Source organism: Podarcis muralis, chromosome 3 (assembly GCF_964188315.1).
Source record: "Podarcis muralis chromosome 3, rPodMur119.hap1.1, whole genome shotgun sequence".
Taxonomy (NCBI): domain Eukaryota; kingdom Metazoa; phylum Chordata; class Lepidosauria; order Squamata; family Lacertidae; genus Podarcis; species Podarcis muralis.
The window spans coordinates 74,049,985-74,071,387 of NC_135657.1; the positions used below are offsets into that span (position 1 = coordinate 74,049,985).

The 21,403-nt window shown below is 42.8% G+C and overlaps 1 protein-coding gene across 2 annotated transcripts in view; it reads right to left on the reverse strand.

Annotated features, from left to right (window-relative positions):
• Positions 1 to 21,403, reverse strand: part of GRIK2 (glutamate ionotropic receptor kainate type subunit 2) — a 433,821-nt gene that overhangs the window by 247,900 nt on the left and 164,518 nt on the right. For both annotated transcript variants that reach the window (XM_077926142.1, XM_077926141.1), the window contains exon 5: positions 4,575 to 4,756. In XM_077926142.1, coding sequence (XP_077782268.1) covers positions 4,575 to 4,756 — 182 coding nt within the window. The remainder of the gene's footprint in view (positions 1 to 4,574; positions 4,757 to 21,403) is intronic.

A 21,403-nucleotide genomic window follows, 5' to 3' on the forward strand; every position in this document is an offset into this window, starting at 1 on the left:
TTAGCAGTTGGAGCAGATTACTTGCTATTAAAGGAATTTATGAAGCAAATCTGCTGATAGAAAGATTATTAGTGAACTGTTTAGGGCTGCAAATGTGAAAGAAGCTTACAGTTTTACATATTAATGGGAGCTTTCAGTTGCCAACCAAAAATCTGAATCAAGAATGGTTCCATTAATTGTATTTATTATACGTCTTCTCCAGAAAGGATACGTAATGAGAAAAATGTAGAGTTACTCCAAGTGAACAATATTACTCAATTAAAAGGGAGGTTGAAGGCTGGCAGCAAACACAGAACACTTCAACACCCTACCCCACAAGCAGCACTTAAGCTTCAAGCACTGCAGGCACATTTTTTAAGCATTAATGGCTCATATAAAGCACCAGGGCTACTTTCCAACTCCCCGGTGTTATTTCCAAATCTTTCTAAGCAGCACATCAGCTTCAGCTGTGCAGTTTAGATTTTCCATAATCATTTCTTGGATTAATAAGTGAGGCTGAGTCTAATGTTGCCGTGGTCAGAACTAACTTCCTTCATCCCCCAAGATGGTGTCATGTAGACAAATGGATGAAAATAGGAAGAGCTATTGTGAATATATGAGCTGAAATTGAAGCTAAATAGAGCTGTAAAGAGGTACACAAAGGAGCACTGATGAGTCTTGAATGGCAAGAATCAGGAAGGTGCCTTGCTTCATCCCTGTGACTGAGTCACACCTTCTCTCTGCAGTGTTTTCCCTCCGTGAGGTGGACTGGCAAAACAGAGAAGAATGCCTGAAAGATCACCAAACAGGGCAGCTCCTCAGAGGAATTAAGGCTGTTCTGAGGACCAAGAGACAATCAAACAGAAGCACAAAGAACAGCCTATTTCAGGCCTTGTTTATCAAAAGACAACACTGATACAACACGGCAGCACTTTCAGCCCTGCTGCCAAAGTCCTGTGGTTCTTACTTCATTAGTTTAGGTTGAACACCTTCACAGCTCCCTGAGGCTCCCTGCTGCAGCCTAAACATGTGAGAGTCTGGGGAAATTGGTGTGACCTCAGAGGCTGGGGCTAAAAGCATATCCCTGAAGCCTTACTGTACCCATCTTCTTTGTTTGGTAAGTAATCATCAAATTGTAGAGTTGGGAGGGACCCTGAGGATCATCTGATCCAATCCCCTGCAATTCGGGAATATGCAGCTGTCCCATACAGGGTTCAAACCTGCAATCTTGGTGTTATCAGCACCATGCTCTATGGCTAGTAACTTTAATCTTCTGATATGGATTTTTAAGAATTAAGAGGAAGGGTTGAAAATCAGCACCTAGGACTGCTACACAGTGATGGGAATGTATGCCACATATAGATTAGGGGTAGGGAAGTCTATTCCATTTTGTACCAAAACCCCAGAGTGGGCTTCATTCTCCATTACAAACATGCAAGTGCGTCAGACTGCCACTTTCCGGCTCTTAAGCTACAGCAGAAGGAAAGGGTAATGTTCTCACCTACCCACATGGGTATGTGGGCTAGAGGTCAGATGCAGTCCAGTCATAACCCAGGAACATATTAGACCCCGGCTCACAAGCCTCTTAAGATTTCAACGGAGAAGGCGAGGTCAGAAAAGGCTGCTAATTTGCTTGCTTTGAGATTCCAGAGCAGAGTTCCAGCAGAAGTTTTACATCTTTCTGCCCACATCAAAGACCTTGGAGCATGAGAGGGGGCAACTCAGAGCAGGCATTTATGCTATGCCACCTCATGCTCCCAGGAAGTCAGCAAAGAGAGCTGTGTTTGTTCTTCTCTTTTCCTACACCAGAGGCTTGGGGGAATGCAATGCTTGGTTATAGACAACACCACTGAGTCTTAAAGGCAACTTGCATAAGATGTGTGAAAATAAATAGGAGTATTAAAATGCAACTGCCTTCATCCTTTGCTAGCTGAATGCATTGCAGGGCTCTTCATTGCAAAATATATGTAGCATGGATTCAGAATATGAAACTCTCACCATGCTGTTACACACATAATCAACTCAAATACGGGTGGCAAGGTATGGGGGCACTTTGCATATCAATGCCAAAGCCTAATTTTTAAAAAGACACAGACACTTGTGTTATTAAATGAACTAGAGTGCTTTGAGTATCAAGAGGGAAATAAAAGAAATATTTAACAAAATAATTCATATGCAAAAAGTGCACTCCTAAGAAAAGTAAATCCATGGCTGCATATATTCAAGTCAATGTTCCTGATCTGCTCAAGGAAGTAGCCTGAGAATTGGTTTTGTATATTTGGAGCATTAGGCAGAACAAATCCTCGCCATTAATAAGCAAGATGGGAAAGAGATAAATCAGCAAAGAAAATCTTTTTACTGTGTAAAGGAGATGGGAGTGATAAAGCCAGGGTTCCACTTTGCTCTAATACTTATATAGTACAGGGCTGTTTTTGCTGACAGAGAAACTAATAAAAGCCACAGTTGCTGCTCACCTACAACCGATTGGTCCATTATAAATAATGCAACTTGGCTGATGGACTAACTTATTGTTCAGGTTGCTGGGTTTTTAGCTAGCACAAAACTAGTAAACACTCTGGACTCAAGTGTTTTAAAGCGTATGAATATTCAAACGACATCAGCAATTTTTGTTGCACTTTTAGGCTGCGATCCAACAAAAGTATGGCTTTGATCTTAACTTTTTGATCTGTGAACAGAGGCAGAACTGCTGAGAGGATCCTTTCCGTGAGCACAATTCTCCTCCCATGAACAGACTAAAAAGTTAAGATCTCACCTGTATTTATGAACACAAGTAAGACCACGGGACAGAGGAGACAAAGTAAGTTTGCATTAGTTTCCATCTCCACTGCTCAGGTGGTTGAACAATGGCAGTCTCCAAACAGAAGCTTCAAGGAAAGGAAAGGTGCACCTATTTATCCACCTCTTTGCAAGATTCGAACTTCTGCGCTAGAGGAGACTATCATGTCCAATAAATGAGATATCGTAATAAATCCAAGGTAATGCACATTTTGTGACTTTGTGAATAACTATTTTGTAGAAAACACAAAACTTAGGTTGACACGTGACTCAGACCCAGCCCAAATAAATCTGTCCTGCTAATTTGAATGAAGGGCTTAAGGTTTACATTGCTCTCCTCCAGCAGTGTCACTCACTTCGAGCCCAGGTGGAAACAGTTCTGCCTTCTAGTGGGCAGGTCAGTATGGGACCCAGTTCACCAATGTCATGCTGTGGACCTGTTTTTGAAAACACCCTTACCACATACAAGGCACTCTGGAGCCTGCACATGTCCCAATATTGGGTCTATATTATAGACCATAATACTTTCTCAGTGCTTTTAGGTTCTGACCTCCTAGAAATGTTCTCCTCTTCACTTGGAACTCTCTGTGGTGCCAACATTTTAAAGTACTGCTGTTGTTATGATGTCACTGGGGAGAGGTTCTTGGTGAACGCTGACCACATCCAAACAGATGAAACTGTGGAGTGCAAGCAATCTGACCACACCAATTCAGATACCGTATTTTTTGCTCTATAAGACTCACTTTTTCCCTCCTAAAGAGTAAGGGGAAATGTGTGTGTGCGTCTTATGCAGTGAATGCAGGCTGCGCAGCTATCCCAGAAGCCAGAACAGCAAAAGGGATCGCTGCTTTCTCTGCGCAGCGATCCCTCTTGCTGTTCTGGCTTCTGGGATTCAGAATATTTTTTTTTCTTGTTTTCCTCCTCCAAAAACTAGGTGCATCTTGTGGTCTGGTGCGTCTTATAGAGCGAAAAATACGGTATATTGAGGCTTTACATAACAACGGTTGGAAGAAGAAGAGGTGAAAATCAATCAGTTTTTCTCTAGGGTAGCAGCCTGCCAGACTAAAGTAAACAGTCCACATTATTAGAATACTTCTGGTAGCATATAGAGGCACCTTTCCTGCATATTATGGTTTGGAATTCAAGAGCCATTTGAGGAATGAATGTTTTCCTTTTTCCCTTGATTTGCTTTTGGCATGGGTTTAGTGCAGGGACAGGAAACCATATATTTGTTTCTTTGCTTTCTTACTTTTATATCACAGTCTCCTATCCAGGCATAGATTCAGACTTCAACAAAGTGGTGACCTCATGTGCCATCAGACTGCACCCTGGAATGATTGAGAACTACATTCCCTCTGGGGCAACCTGCTGGGGTCCATATACTAATCAATAGATGGGGCCGAAGACACATGGGGCACCAAACCAAAGGTGGCTCAGGCTACTCTCTTTTCTGCTACCTCTTTTTCTTGCCGGCTGTCTTTCTGATTCTCTCCCCACTCACATGCACTATCACTCTCAACTGCTCCCCACAATAGATTGCTCTTTCCAGAGGTCTGAACTAATCACTGACAGAAGGCTTTTGAAACTAGGGCAAGGGCTTCATGAAATTAGGTAGAGGGCCTCATGCAGCACTAGGGGCCACAGGCTGACCATTCCAGAGTCAATGTTTCATGTGCCGTGACAATAACTCTAGTTACTGCTAACAGGGTTCCATCATCATAACCAGGTTTCCCAAACCTTCACTTCAATACCGTCTCTGGCTTACCTTAGTGTTGTATTTAGGAAAGGGTTGTAATTACCTGTTTCAAAATGCCTGCTGCCATTTCATGACTGCAGTCAAAGATGACGTGGAATTCCTTGCCTCTTTTCATCTCCTTGAGCAAGGGCTTTGCATCCTTTGTGTCAGCTGGTAACTGGCGGATTTTTAGTCGCAGGTTGTACCGCGATGGAGCCTTAATAAGCTCTTGCAATCGAATGAGACCTTTTCAGCAGAAAAAGAGACAAAGGAGACCCAAGGTTAAGTCGTTGAAGCGAAAATATGATCTTGTAAGAGCAGCTGGATTCCCCCCCCTTTTATAGCTTTTACACATTCAAATTTTCCTCCTTTTTGCATTCACTAGCATGTGAATATGGAAATTCATGTTTAAAAATAAAATCCCAACTCCAAGCAGCTTCTCTGCCTCCTTCTTTCCTAATATTGATAGACAGTAAGCAGCCTGAGTTCGGATTACCTTCTCAGATATGGACAAATCTTCCTTATCTGGGAGTTAGGGTATTTTCTACTGAAGAATATGTAGCAATCTTCTAATTCACTTATACCAGTGTGCTACACTAATAGTTTGTAATCACACTAGTTACTCTAAGAGACTAATCTATCTGGTTTTACATGCAGCTTTGGTTTTGTAGACCAGCATGGACATTCATACAAAAACTCTGCACCGGTGTTCTAAATCAGTCATGGGGGTTGCCTCATTCACTACAGCCATTCATTCATTAAGTTCTGCATGGAAGGAACTTCAGTCAACCCTGTCATAACATATTAAGAGGTCTTATGTAGATTGACTCTTTTGAGTGGAAAGCTTCTATGCCAACATCTTTCAGGAAGGTGAGGCATTTGCATGGGCAATCAAAATAGTAAGCCTCTTTACACAGATTGCACTAGTCACAAGGACCCCTTGCCATGGTGTGTGTGTGTGTGTGTGTGTGTGTGTGATGATCCATAAGAGCAGCAGAAGGATTAATCAGGTCTTAGCAAAAAAAGGCATATGCTGCATAGTAACAATGCTATAGTATAAGGTGGGGCCATGAAAAACAAACACTATATTCATATTGCTTAATTCAAAGTATTGTATTCAAAGTATTTGCTTTTGTCTATGGTTTATGTGCGTAGTGAAAAAACATAATATATATATATATATTTAAAAAGTCTGAATTACTTAAATTTGAAATATTACTGTTTCTATGCCTATAGGTCAATGTATAACTCTACTATGGATTGATACTCTGTACAGATAATACTCTATACAGATGTATCTATTTTTGAAAATGATCAAAATCATACTAGATGAATGAGAGAAATGGCTGAAAAAAGATTTTAGTTTTTAAAAAGAAATATATATTCACTACAACACTCTTAACAGATTTTAGCACCCATTTGCTTTTACCATTTTGAAAAAAATAAACATGACTGTCCAGGGCACTGAAAACTATTTTTAGCACACACCTAAAAAAATAAAAAAATAAAAAAGGTTTTCACACTAAGCTGCACAGATTTTTTTTTACCACACAGGTTTTTAGAGTAAAATGCTAGCGGGAGAAAATCAGGAATTCAGCCCATGTTATCTGAAAGCACTTTAGCAAGTTTACAATACAATGGATTTGAAGTGGTCTCAGTCCAGTTCCTAGTATAAGTGCTTTCACACTTCAGTGAGCCTAGAGCTAACCATTAGACATAACCAGACATCCTTTTTTTAAAAGAAAGAAAGAAAGAAAGAAAGAAAGAAAGAAAGAAAGAAAGAAAGAAAGAAAGAAAATCAAGAGAAACCTCAAGCTATAGCTTAATGCAATCCATGTAGTCATTGTCATGGCCATTGGCGATATACAGTAAGATCTACTGACTACTGAAATCCATGTAGGCAAGTGCTGGGGCACTTTTCTACTTGAACAAAGATGGACTGATCAAGGTGGTTCAGGAAAGTGAGCACAGACCTTCCAAGTGTCTCTATTTTCCAGGGACAGTCCTGGATTTACAGAAGCCATCCCAGTTTCTGATTTAATCCTGGAATGTCCCACTTTTCCTTTAAAATGTAAAGGTAAAGGACCCCTGACAGTTAAGTCCAGTCGCAGATGACTCTGGGGTTGCGGCGCTCATCTCGCTATACAGGCCAAGGGAGCCGGCGTTTGTCCGCAGACAGTTTTTCCGGGTCATGTGGCCAGCATGACTAAGCCTCTTCTGCCACAATGGAACACCGACACCAGAGCAGTGCACGGAAACACCATTTACCTTCCTGCTGGAGCAGTACCTATTTATCTCCTTGCACTTTTTGGCATGCTTTTGAACTGCTAGGTTGGCAGGAGCTGGGACCGAACAACAGGAGCTCACCCCATCGTGGAGATTCGAACCGTGACCTTCTGATTGGCAAGCCCAAGAGACTCAGTGGTTTAGACCACAGTGCCACCCGCATCCCTCACTTTTCCTTAGGACGTCCCTACTTTCATAGGAGAAATGTTGGTGGGTATGGAGTTATCTGATCCCTGAGCAATCTGAAGGCAGCCCTCTATGGGGAAGTTTTTAATGTTTAATGTTTTATTGTGGGTTTTTTATATGTTGGAATCTGCCCAGCGTGGCTGGGGCAACCCACTTAGATGGGTGGGGTACAAATATTATCATCATCAAATAGGACATTCCAATTTTCATCAGAGAAATGTTGGAGGGTACGTTCTTCAATTTGAACCTCCTGTTCCTACCAAGGGTTTCACTTAACTTTTTACAAACATTCACAATCCTAAGCATAGTGGAAGTAATGGAACAAATCAGAAGATATATTGTGTGTAAAATAGGAGGAACTTACACATACTGCAGAAGTAGCAGGGAGCATTTGTTGATATCATATCTGGCCTTCCAATAAACCCTACACACGCTATTTCTGCACAATCTCTGGGGTTCTAACTGGCACTGCCTGAGGCTTCTTCTACCCCTATTGTTCCCACGCAGTTCCTGTTGCTCAAGGCCCATATTACTCAAAGCACATGGTACTGTTATCTGTAGAATCCCCTGCCTACTGACATATTAAACTCACTCAATCCCAAGAGTCCCTTCAGTCAACAGCATTCCCACTCCCAAACAGCCGGGAGTTATGCTGTCTTGTATTGCTGCCATAATTCTACAGGTAATAGATTCAATTATTTTACCACAATATATTTTCTAACCGCAGAGCTAAAAACAATGTATAATTCATCCACAGTAACAGGTTAGAGGAATGAGAGACTGTGAAATGGGGAGGGAAGGAGGTGGAAGTGTTACAACATATGCAAGAGCTTTTTGTTAGAAATATAACATCAATTTAGATGATTGCTTGACTACAAAGACTTTAAAAACCCTGGGGTAGAAATCCCCTCGAAAATTAAAGTAGCACTTTTAACTAGACTGAAGTAAGAGGTTGTAAAATACCATTTTAAATTCCAGAGGGGAAATAAATGGCTGCATATTTGATAGGGAGAATTACTATAAGAAAAATAAAATGTACCCTTGTAAGATGAATTGCCGCTCCAAAATCATTTTTTAAAAACAGGTTAGAAAGAACAGCTGCATAGAACAGGGGTCTGTTCCCTGCCATTGTTTCACCATATGTGTCTCTTTCTGACCCTTTAAATAAGCTGTTCCTCCTCTTTAGGAGTAACTGTGCTTTCAGCTCTACAGCTCAATGGTTAGAAAAATGTGTGAATGGTAGCTCTTTTCAGAAGCTGCCATCAATTTGACTTTAAGGAGAAATAGGAGGAGCGGTTTGCAAGCACTCCAGCTGGCAGCTTCTTCTAAAGCAGTGTTTCCCAACCTTTTTTGGGCAAAGGCACACTTCTTTCATGAAAAAAATCTCGAGGCACACCACCATTAGAAAATGTTAAAAAATTTAACTCTGTGCCTATATTGACTATATAAAAAGTACAGTGGTGCCTCGCAAGACGAAATTAATTCGTTCCGCAAGTCTCTTCGTCTTGCGAGTTTTTCGTCTTGCGATGCACGGTTTCCCATAGGAATGCATTGAAAATCAATTAATGCGTTCCTAGGGAAACCGCCTTCAGACCAGGTCCGGGGACAGTCTGTCCCCCGACCTCTTCTGAAGGCTGGGGGGGGGGGACAAGGGCTTTTCTTCCCACTGCCAGCCTTCAGAAGGCTGTTCTGAAGGCTGGCGGTGGGAAGAAAAGCCCTTCTTCCCACCTCCCGCCCCGCAAGCTCCGGGGACAGGAGGGCTTTGCTGCCGACCGCCAGCATTTTAAAAGCCCCTGCTGTCCCGGGGCGATTTTAAAATGCTGGCGGGCGGGAGCGAAGTCTCCGCTGCCCCGAGGAGATTTTAAAATGCTGGGGGTCAGCAGCGAACGCTTCGCTCCCGCCCGCCAGCATTTTAAGATCGCCCAGGGCAGCGGAGAAGTCTCCGCTGTCCCGGGAAGGCAGGCGGGGGGAGCAAAGACTTTTGCCCCCGCCTGCCTTCAGAAGAGGTCCAGGACCTCGTTCCGATGCCCGGCGGCGGGGTGCGAGGTTCCCGCCCCACCGCCCGGCATCGGGGCATCGTTCCGATGCCGGGCGGCGGGGGGAGAGGTTCCCGCCCCACCGTCCGGCATCGGGGCATCGTTCCGATGCCCGGCGGCGGGGGGAGAGGTTCCCGCCCCACCGCCCGGCATCGGGGCATCGTTCCGATGCCCGGCGGCGGGGTGCGAGGTTCCCGCCCCACCGCCCCGCTTCGGAGCAGCGCTCCGAAGCGGGGGGCTGGGGCAGGTGTTCCCGCCCCACCGCCCCGCTTCGGAGCAGCGTTCCGAAGCGGGGCGGCTGGGGCAGGTGTTCCCGCCCCCCGCCCCGCTTCGGAGCACCGGGAGAAGCGATCTCCCCGCAGCCCCTTGCTTCAAAAGAGGTCCGGGGGCAGTGGGGAAGAAGCGCTGCGCTTCCCGCTGCCCCCGGACCTCTTTTGAAGCAAGGGGCTGCGGGGAGATCGCTTCTCCCCGGAAAGCCTTGCTTCAAAAGAGGTCCGGGGGCAGCGCGAAGCGCTTCCCGCTGTCCCCGGACCTCTTTTGAAGCAAGGCTTTCCGGGGAGAAGCGATCTCGGGCGCCGCGGAGCACAGGCTCACTGCTCGCTCCTCTTTCCGCGCAGGCGCCTTCTCTCGCTCTTTCGCCTCCTTTTCTTTCTCTCTCGATGGTCCGCCTACAAAGGAGCGAGGGAGGTGCCCGCCATGTTTGGATTTGCATCCAGCAGGAGATGCCGCCGCCGCCCCGCCTCTCCCGCCTCCCTCCCACGGCACACCAGGCAAGGTCTCACGGCACACCAGTGTGCCGCGGAACACCGGTTGGGAAACACTGTTCTAAAGAGATCAATCACATCACCTCCTCTTCATGCTCTACTTCCGCCAGCCCTGGGAAACAAGCATCCCAAATTTGCTCCAAATACCCAGGTCTCCTGTTCAGCAACCTTACATGCCACAGCCATGCCACCTGGCCAGCCTGTCAAGCTATTTATCATTCTCATTAATGCTGTACAAGAATATTTCACATAGAACAACAGGCTGCAAACAAAGTTGCATTTTTCTGCTCATCTAAAAGCCATTTCTGCACCAGTTAAGTAAAAGTGTTACATGAAAGACGGACAATCTATGACCTTCCAGTTGTTGTAGGACTCCAAATCCCATCAGCCCCAACCAACATGGCCAATGGTCAGGGATGATGGGAGCTGTAGTTCAGTAACACAGGGAGAAGCATAGGTTCCTCATCCTTGATATATGTCCCCCCCCCCCCCGATTACTGGATTGTTTTATATATTGAGGGTAAGGCATAGTTTTTGCTGTTAAATCTCATAAAACTGGTCCATAACTAAATGTACACACACATGCCTTTACAGCAGAGGAAACTTTGACCAAATGTAAAATAGTTAGACTTCCCAAATTGATGGAACAGTTTTGGATAGTACAAGAATCAGCAACAGATGGACATGTTATTGTCACTCAAGAAAGCCAAACTAGATGCAATGAGGAAGTCATACTGTGTCTGCCCCATTCACAGAAAAAGCAGAACTGCAGGATCCACCAGGGGTGGGAAACCTTTTGGCTCCCCAGGCCAGATCCTTATCAGAATTCGTCTCCTGAGATTGCCTACCTGTCAGTCAACTGACATCACAATGACTTAAAGACACGGCTAAAATGAAGGGTTTTCCCCTTCATTTTAGCAGGGGATTCTGACACAAACCCCCTTCCTGAATCAGTGTATATTACTAGTATATTTAGTTACATTAGTACACTAGTCAATAAAAAGGAAGAGGAAAAGGGCAATGATTTATAATTATCTATACACTAATTTCTACGTGGGACAAGAAGCTACAGTTAAACCTGGATATGGAACAACTGATTGGTTCAAAATTGGGAAAGGAGTACGACAAGGCTGTATATTGTCTCCCTGTTTATTTAACCTATATGCAGAATTCATCATGTGAAAGCCTGGGCTGGGTGAATCCCAAACCGGAATTAAGATTGCGAGAAGAAATATCAACAACCTCAGATATGCAGATGACACAACCTTGATGGCAGAAAGTGAGGAGGAATTAAAGAACCTTTTAATGAGGGTGAAAGAGGAGCATGCAAAATATGGTTTGAAGCACAACATCAAAAAAACTAAGATAATGGCTACTGGTCCCATCACCTCCTGGCAAATAGAAGGGGGTGAAATGGAGGCAGTGAGAGATTTTACTTTTTTGGGCTCCATGATCACTACAGATGGTGACAGCAGTCACAAAATTAAAAGACGCCTGCTTCTTGGGAGAAAGGCGATGACAAACCTAGACAGCATCTTAAAAGGCAGAGACATCACCTTGCCGACAAAGGTCCGTATAGTTAAAGCTATGGTTTTCCTGGTAGTGATGTATGGAAGTGGGAGCTGGAACATAAAGAAGGCTGATCGCCGAAGAATTGATGCTTTTGAATTATGGTGCTGGAGGAGAATCTTGAGAGTCTCATGCACTGCAAGAAGATCAAACCTATTCATTCTGAAGGAAATCAGCCCTGAGGGACTGGAGGGACAGATCCTGAAGCTGAGGCTCCAATACTTTGGCCACCTCATGAGAAGAGAAGATTCCCTGGAAACGATCCTGATGTTAGGAAAGATTGAGAGCACAAGGAGAAGGGGATGACAGAGGAGAAGCTGGCTGGACAGTGTTCTCGAAGCTACAAACATGAGTTTGACCAAACTGTGGGAAGCAGTGGAAGACAGGAGTGCCTGGCACGCCCTGGTCCATGGGGTCACGAAGAGTCGGACACGACTAAACAGCAACAACATACATACACTAATTTGGTGTTAACCATATCCTACATACCAGCCAGCAGATATTATCTTTTCTGGGCTGTCATTAGAAAGCAATACACAAAACGTTCTTAAATCTTAGCTACCGTATGTTCACAGATCTTGACTACCATATATCAGTTGAATCTTAGAGAAGTCTCCATAGACTTTATTTGACTATCATCTTCCATTTGTAAAAAGACTGCAAGAGGTTCTTTTTTTTAAAAAAAAAAAAAGCCTCCTGGGAAGCATCTAACATAATTACGGTAAGTCAAGACTGTGGGAAGTTATCTAATGTGTTTTAAAGTTGAAACTTAGACAAGAAAGAAGCAGAGAAAGATGGTGACACAGAAGATAGGGAAGAACAGAGTTGGCAGAGGGCAGAAGAACATAGCAAGAGAGTCAAGCCATTGGTCCATTTACCTCATTTCTGTCTATAGTGATTGGCAAAAGCTCCCCAGCATGGATGGGGAACATTTTCCACCCTGAGGGCTGAATTCTGTTCTGGGAAATCATCCAAAGACCACACACCAGTGCATGGTGGGGCAGAAGTGAGCAGAGCAATGATTGCAAATTTTACCTTTGTAGGATAGGCTAATTTCTACAGACATTCATGCAGCCCTCCCTGTTCTCCATCCAGACATGCAGGAGGCATTGTCAGAGTTCATGGACTTTCCAGGCAGGCAAACACATCCAGGGTATGAAGCCGGCCAGCTGGAAGGCTGCTGCTGCTGCTGCACATGCATAAATCAGAATGAGAATTTCTCCAAAAACAACCTCAACAGCAGCTAAAGCAAAGCGCACCAAGAAATGACGAGAGTCGCAAGTTCTCCATATAATACACAGTGAATACTCAGCTAATGCTCATATCCAGGTAAGACTGTTCATATCTCCTAGCTCTACCTGGACATGCTGGGAACTAAACAAGGAACCTTTGCACATCTCAGCTGTCTGGTTTCCAGAGAACAGCAATGGGGAGATTTGGGCCTTTCATTCTGGAAGTATTAGCTGTGGTGTCCTCTTATGAATGAGCAGTTGTTCATACAGATCACCCCACCCCAACTTTAAATGTGAGGCAGGCCTTTTCATCCCTTGCACTTACACAGGCTCTGGAATTCTTTAGTATAGCAGGCACACTTGGTCATTATTCTCCCAGCCTTCTGGAAATATTAAAAATATTTTGCTTTGGAGACCTGGGGGTGGGAGTAGGGTGTGTAGGTAGGTAGAGAGCTTGTGCTTTTCTCAGTCAAGTTCTGTCATTATGATTGCTTTTTATTATATTTGATCTGTGTTTGGAGTTTGCTCTTTTTTGGAATGCTACTTTTTGTGCCAGCAGGAAAGTGGGTTACAAATATAATATAATATAGAATTCATACAAGGTTATTGATAGTCACATAACTCCCAGGAAGAACAGAGTGAAGCTATAAAAATGCAGCCTACAACACAGAAATGTTGCGCTTAATATCATGCCTAGCAGCAAACATATACAAAACGAAAGCCAATTCATCAGATATCCCGTCTGGGAATAACTGTATTGGGGGCAACAAATAATACAACAAGGTGAAAGATTACAGGGGAGCAGAAGAAAATGGAATACCGCATTGAAAGGAGCAGGATGAATGGAACAAAGCAGAAGAAATATCAGCAGCAGAGTCAACAATCATGTATTCTCAATAACAGAGAGCATATTGTAATGCAAAGCAATTCTATACGTGATGACAGGAGTGCTCTGTGTTGAAAAACAGAGCTGCCCTAGCAATGTATAAAGAAGGAAGAGGGGATCTGATTTGAAATTGCAAAAGGGGTATGCAAGTTGCAAAACCTTCCCATTGTCTATGGTTCACATCCCTACTGTACTTTCCCTTAGATGGTTTCCAGCCAGGCCAAATTATTTCTAGCATTAAAGTTCGGCTGAGGGAATAAGTGCTTGAGGATAATACCTGTGGTTAGGTAAGCCACTGCAGAGAGGAGAATCTGTTCTCTTCACTATTCACCCCTTTCAGTGTTGAATCAGACCTTCGTTCCTTCTTTCGATAAGAATGGGACATTAAACAGGCAACATTACATGCATATGTTGGATGATTACTTAACTGGACTGATGGCTTAACATGCCCCCCTCCTAATCCATTATTTTATGTATAAACTGACTGAGCATGTGCCTGTGGAGATGCTATAGCAAAATCGGTCTTGACAGTAAAATATATGAGGGCTGTTAACCAAATGTATGTTGTGAAAACTGTTCCCTAAACTGCCAAATGTTGAGGATGAGGATTTATCACTATGCAGCAAAAAGTGGTGCAGAATCCCAATGAGAACATTTTCAGGCACAGAAGTTGATGGAGGGGAAACAGTGATCTTCAGAGTGGTTGGCATCCATGTGCAGAACAGCTGACTGCACGAGGAGGGGGAGCGCGAGAGGGAGAGAGACCAAAGTCATCTGTTACTGTGACTGCAAGAAATAAAATCTCCCGAGATCTCTGTTTCCAGAGTTTATGTATTAAAAAAGAGTGAGGAAGCACATAAAATAATTCAGTCTCAGCAAACCTGCACATTAAATTTATAGTCCCAGTTAAATGAATATTGCATATTCTCTAAATGAATGATAAAAACCAAAAGCTGGAATGTGGACTGTGTGACAGCATACTGAACATATTTAATTAATTTGCAACCTATTATTTGATTTGTTTAATACTAGTGGGGAGTTCCGGGCACTGCCTGGACATTGTTAGAAATAAAAAATATATTGTTGTTTTTAAATGGGTAGTGTAATTTGGCGATGCTATCTCAAGAGGCAGCCCAAACTATGTCAAGAAACAGGCTCAGACACATCAAAGTGATGTTTCAGTCCACCATCTTGAATCAAAATGGCACCTGGCACCTGAATGTCAATGAAGAACGCCCACCCTCATCTCAGGAACCCTCATACCAGGTTTAGCAATGATATCTTGAGAGGCTGAGGCAACCCAGTCAGATACAAGGGGTGCAGATAATAAAATTATTACCATTATTATGATGATTATTAGGCACGTGAGCATCTAGAAAACAAACAGACAAACCGCTTTCCAAAATATATACTATAATATAGTTTGGTGGGCTTTGTCTTTAGTTTGGAACAGTCCTAAAATACAGGTGGGTGAACAGTGCTTCCAGAGGCAAGTGGGTAGAATGGGGTGGGAAAACACTCCCCTCCCTGCCAGCAAGAACCCCAAGTGATGGTGGGCTTCCTTTCCCTTGGGGCAGACTTTGGTAATAGCCATCCTGAGTAAGGACAAAATTGCTGCAGTCATCCTCCAGCTCAGAAGTCGAGTCCTCTGCAATATCTTCATCTCCCAAGCGTGATAGAGGTCAACAATCAGATGAGCTCCCTTTAACTACTTAACCAGCTCCTCTAGGGAGGTGGAGTCAACCATAGGACACACCCTGTCAGCCTATGAAAGGATTCTGCTTCCTGCAGAAGCAGACAATGTATTTCTACAGCTATGAAAGCAGGACACAGCTTCACTCAATAGAGCTATCCAAGTTCCTACTTTTCTTTGACCTTTGCCTAAAAGAAACTCTGAATGGACTTTCCCTGTCTTGATCGGCTCTTGCCTGCTGTGACTTGATCTTGTTGACTTTTAACTCAACTTTACTTGTTTGATCTGACCTTGCCTTTTGTGCCTTGATTTCACCTGTGAGTCTCAATTGCCTTTACAAGAGATTAACTGTTGGGTTATACTAGCTAGACTGACTTAGAGAAATGTGTGACATTAAAGATACACACACATTTGCACAGTAATATAGTGCCCTATTTAAGTTGCATATGATCTTTTTCCTTTATGTTATCCGGCTGAGCATCATCCCCCCGCCCCCTCACAATATTCCAGCTAAAGACTTTTGATGTCAAATCGGTGTCTCTGGCTTCATGGAGTCCCATATAATTTTTAAGGGGAAACAAAATATGCTATACTTCAACAGTCAGAACCAGAACAATACACCATTTCCATGATCTCACTTTAAAAGGGGGGGGGGGGAGGGAGGTACATTCTCTGCTGTCACACAGACAATTCCTGACACTATTCAGCTGCATGAGCTTCTTATTCTTTACTTTCAGAACAATCAGCCAGGCTTCTCCTTCCATCAGAGTCTCAATGAACTTCACATGATTTATGGGGATAAAAAAGCAGAATATTTAAATGTAAGTCAAATTAATGTTCACAGTCATGACAGATTCTTAATGCAGAGACGCTAAAGCCATCAAAACAATAATTAAAATATAAATTTTCTCTGCTTTTTAACACTGAGAAACAAATACAGTTAAACAATACTGAACTAATAAAACAATAGCTTTCCATTAAAAGGAAGGCACCATGCAGTAATTAGCTCTAGCACATAATTACTAATTGTGTTTGCCCTTGGCATTATTGCATAGGTCACTTAAAATATTCTGTACTGAGAGGATACAAAGCTACATGATACCACCCAGAATCAATAGCCTCACACCCTACAAAATGGATTGGAAAGTGTTATTTACTAATAGTGTGTTTTACAGTGCCTTCTGTTGAATGCCAAAGTCATTTGGGAGAGGTAAAGGTCTGAGTTCTTTGTGAAATGAAAATGTCATACACATACACACACCTTTTTTTAAATAACAAAAAAACACCGTTAACATTTATATTTAGGCTTCTACCAGCATAAATTGCTTTTTGCCAATATCATCTGTAGATTCATAAGAGATGCTTTCTGCCGTACTGAGTTATTATTATTGTAATTCATGTCTTTCTAACTAGACTGCCCCTGGGCTGATTCAAGATGCAACAGTAACTGTGAAATATGTTTCCCCATCAATTTTGAATGTAGTGATCTTATAAAAGAAGCTCCATGATGAGGGAAGGCTACAAGTTACTATTTTCCTGAAAGCTGCACTATAATTGCTGGGCCAACCAAGTAAATCCATAGGTTAAAGAGTCCTGTGGATTGAGGTTAACTTAGAGGTTAAAGAGTCCTGTGGATTGGCTTCTTGGTTATCAAAAGTTCCATGCACCTTGAATTTTTGTACTTTTCGCCTGCAAGATTTAATTCAGATGCATTTAAGTGTAGTAAAAGCTGTAGTACTTGCTTGTCCATTCAAAATACCGTAATAACAATCAGATTACTGATGTATGGTAACAGGAATCACCACAGGGCAGGTGCAATTATTTTCCACAAAGCTACTTCTACTAAGATAGCAAAATACCCATGTAAATGTTTCCATCTCACATGGCTCACATTATAGGATAGCAAGAGAATAATCTACATGAAAGCAATGCTATGTCAGGGAGGGGGGGAAATTAAATGGCATGTGTAGCATTAGTGTGTTAATTTAAGTGGCTCTGCTAAGAGTAGAACTTACTTCAATACAACTGTGTTTAAACACACACATACCAAGGGGCAGCCCACACTGTATTTTTTCATTCAAGCCATCCTGACTTTTCCCAGGTACACTTTCAAAAGCCAAAAGAGAGTGTAAAACAGCAGATTCTGCACATATCCAACAGCAATTTCAATAATTTCAATATAAACAGTGACCTCCTAATTGAGAAGTCACCTTCCTCCAAGCAAGTACATACATTGGATTTTGGTTACTGGTATTTTGTAAACTGGCCCTCACAGCTACAAAACATTGGCTTATAAGTAGAGAAAGGGTGTATAATTAAGAAGTAATTGATGTTTGGATAGCTAACAGTGAAATGCTATACATATTTGCAGAAATCCTATGGAGTTCAATGACTTCAACTTCTAGGTAAATAGAAGGAAGTTCCACTGAACTGACTGGGACTTGCTTTTGAGTAGACATCTATAGAATTGCACTGAACAGTTCCCTTCATTGATCAATGCACATTTCCATCCTACTCATGACCCTTGTTTATTTTGATGTTGTTTAATTATGTAAGAGGAGGGAGAGACAAAGAAAACTTTAAAAGGGGAGGCTCTGAAGCATAACTGATATTTTTTGTGTGGGGGGAGGAGTTTTATTCCAGCGCATAACCTTAAAAGCACTTCACTTCTGGAATCATTTCTTTCCACCTTTGGCTTTCACTCAGAGGCACAAACAGGCTCTTTCTCGGATGCTTAAATCTTTCACCTACAACCTCAGCAAATGCTAATTGGCAAAATAGAGGAAGAAAATACCCCTTTCAACTTATAGCAACACATTTGCATATGCCATTAGATGTCACTGAACTATGTAACCAAAAGGTACTACCAAGTAATGGCTTATGCAAATCAGGAGTGAAGATAACAGGTTTCTTGTTACCCCACAGAGGCTTCAACTTGAAATCCTGCTTCAAAACTTTACTGTCTACAAAGTACTCTTTAGAACAGGACTGATCTCCTCCTTTCAGCTTAGAGAAGATTAGCTCTTGTAACTGGATTTTTGAGAAATCCAGGGGGAAAGCTGGATTTCGTCTTTTTAGACCTCGGGAGGAATACAAGAGATCAAGCTTTGCCATTTGCTTTACCTGACATAAAAGAGGCAGGCTTAATTAAAATGTGTGGGTATTTTGCAGGTGCACATCAGGGATGGTATAGTACATCACTAGCACAAATCAGTGGATGCTTCCTTAGAATTCTCAGAGAGAGAAAAAGATATTTCCATAGCTACAGCAATGCTGAGATCTGGAGCAAAATGCAAAGTTTGCCACAGACTGAAATCCTCTTCAGTTGTTGAGCCAAATATGCATGAACTGTGGCACCAACTGCTGAGGGAATGAAGGAGTGTGTGTGCCAATCATAGGAGCCAACTCCTAGGGGCCAAGGTCCCTTTGCCCCCTCATAAAATAGTTGAGGCCTCCCCCTCAGTTGATGGGCATTGCCATTCAAATGGTGTGCGTGTGTCCATCTTGTGATGGATTATGTGGGGTGGGGCTTACCTGGCACCCCAATATTGTATTCAACTTGGCACCCCTTGTGCCAATCCTGCCCCAACAGTCCTGCATGTGCTGATCATGTATGCTCCACCAATCTTCTCACACTGAACAAGAAAGTAGGAAGGCTGAACATGCTTTGAGGCCCCTTTCAGACCTTCCCACTGCTGGAACACAGACAAACAAAACCTGCAGATCTGCAGATGACTAAGGCCTCAGGCCTTCCTTGCTTGAAAGCCAATCGTCCTGAGATATGTGCTCTGCCATGATGAAGAACATCGCAGGGAAAGTGAGTTCCCCTTGTTATTAAGGTTTCATTTTCAGGCAGTTATAAACAATGTATCTGCAGCATGCTCATTAAAAATGAAATAGATAGTTATGAAGTACAACAGATAAAATCCCTTTTTGTTATAACTATAGTTTATCACTCCCTTAACAGGTTCTTGTTCAGTGCTTGAAACAAGTGGCCTGTAAATCAGATATTTATTGTTATTATTATTAATTATTTATGGTTCACCCTTAAAGTACACAGCACTCTGTAACTGCCCAGGACTGTGCCATGCTTACAACCACCATAAATAGTTTATTATGAATGGCTTCCTATAAAGCATTTATAATATGACTTTTAATACAACATGCGGCCTGTAAATTGTGTTAACAGATTGAAGGAGTGGAGATTTTGCCAAAGGGATGCACACTTTTCAAAGGGTGTAGTCTAATTAGTTTTCCTGCATTCATGGAAAGGTGTTTGATCCAGTGGAGTCCTCCTCCAATGGAAGAGATTCCATTGTTGCCACTTTCCCCTCTGTTCTGGAGAGCCCTGCAGCTCTCTGCAGCTGATTTACATCTCCCTTCTTCACTAGGAGAGGCGCCCACTGTATTAATACACCTATAAGTGCAAACATCATAAATATAAGGGCACCAATGGCATACCACCCTTAAGATTTGAATGCCAGGGTTTGGCTAGATGAAAATCACCTAGGATCTCCCTGCTGTTAAATATCCTTCCACTTAGGTTTGTGAATTCTGGGGAGCTATTGTACATATGCACCTATGAGGCTTGGAAGCACATTGATAATTTACTGACTTATTGCTAGGGGAAACAGTGGTCAAATGTTCCACAGCTTTCCCAGTCTCCCCCATGACATTGCTAGTGGCCCCAAGCTCGATATGTTTCATCTAGACTTTAGGATGTCACAGAGAGAAAAAGGGAACAGAATTCAGGTCAGTCATAGATGCACCAAATTGGACACACCTCAGATGGAGCAATAGCTCAGTTGGTTACAGCATGGTGCCAATAATGCCAAGGTTGCAGGTTCAATTCCCATATGGAAAAGCTGCATATTCCTCCATTGCAGGGGTTTGAACAAGATGATCCTCAGGGTCCCTTCCAAGTCTACAATTCTATGAGTCTAAGTGGAGGCCCTCACCCCCCACCCAAACAAACAAACAAAATACTTAAGGTGTGATGCAAAGCACGGACACCACAGAAGCTCTTTGTTAGGAGCGTTTTGCACCACATGCCAAAACTATGATTTACAACAGCAATATGTGGGGGGCCCAGGATGTCTTATGCAGCAATTATATTGTGCAGCGACTGTCTGCCTGACTGGGGCCGATAGATAGATAGATAGATAGATAGATAGATAGATAGATAGATAGATAGATGATAGATAGATATGAATGTAATAACGTAAGAAGAGCCTGCTGCATCACGCAAGTGGACCATCAAGTCCAGCACCCTGTTCTCACAGTGGCCAACCAGATGTCTATGGGAATCAGCAGAGCAGACCCATAACAACACTCTCCCTTCTTGCAGTTTCCAGCAAGTGGTATTCAGAAGCAGAGGCAGAGTATAGCTGGCATGACCAGTAGCCACTGATGGTCTTATGCGCCGTGAATTTGTCTAATCCTCTTCCCAAGCCATCAAAGGTGATAGCCATCCCTGCCTCTTGTGGGAGCAAATGCCATAGTTTAACTATGTGCTGTGTGGAGAAGTACTTTCTTTTGCCTGTCTTGAATCTCCCAACATTCAGCTTCACTGGGTTTCAGTGAGTTGTAGTGTTATGAGCATGAACTCAATACCAAAAATAGTAATTCCCTGGGTGGGGATATCTTTACTGGAGCAGGGGGAGATGTATTTTCATCTTTTGGGCAAGCTTTGGAAAACCAAGCAGTACACGGATATAGGCTAGGTGATCAGAAACTATCATGGTTCCTTATAATGTAATGAATATCTAAATCAAAATAGAATCCTATATTTAAATTTAGTCAAATTTTATTTTTCACATGAATATTATTATTTTGTATTGGTGTAAGGCTGCAATCCTAACCATGCATACTCTAATTGAAATCAGTGGGGCTAATCCCAGATAAGTGGGGTTAGATGTGCAACCGTATGTATTTAAACTGACACCACAGGTTTTTAAAGACATGCAGTGATCAGAAGCATACATTTAATTTCAATGCTTATCATTAATAATATATTCCACTTTGCTCCTTGCAACAGGAAAATTGCCTTCAGAGGAGCAAATGAATAGTGTGCTGGTTGGAACACAGGAAGCTGCATTCTATTGAGTCAAGGTAGGTTATCAAGGTAGGCATCAGGTGGGACTCTCTGGGAGAGCATTCTACAGCCAGGGTGCCACTACTGGAAACATCCTCCATCTAGTAGCCATTCACTGTACTTGGTAGGGGAATCACAATAAGAATG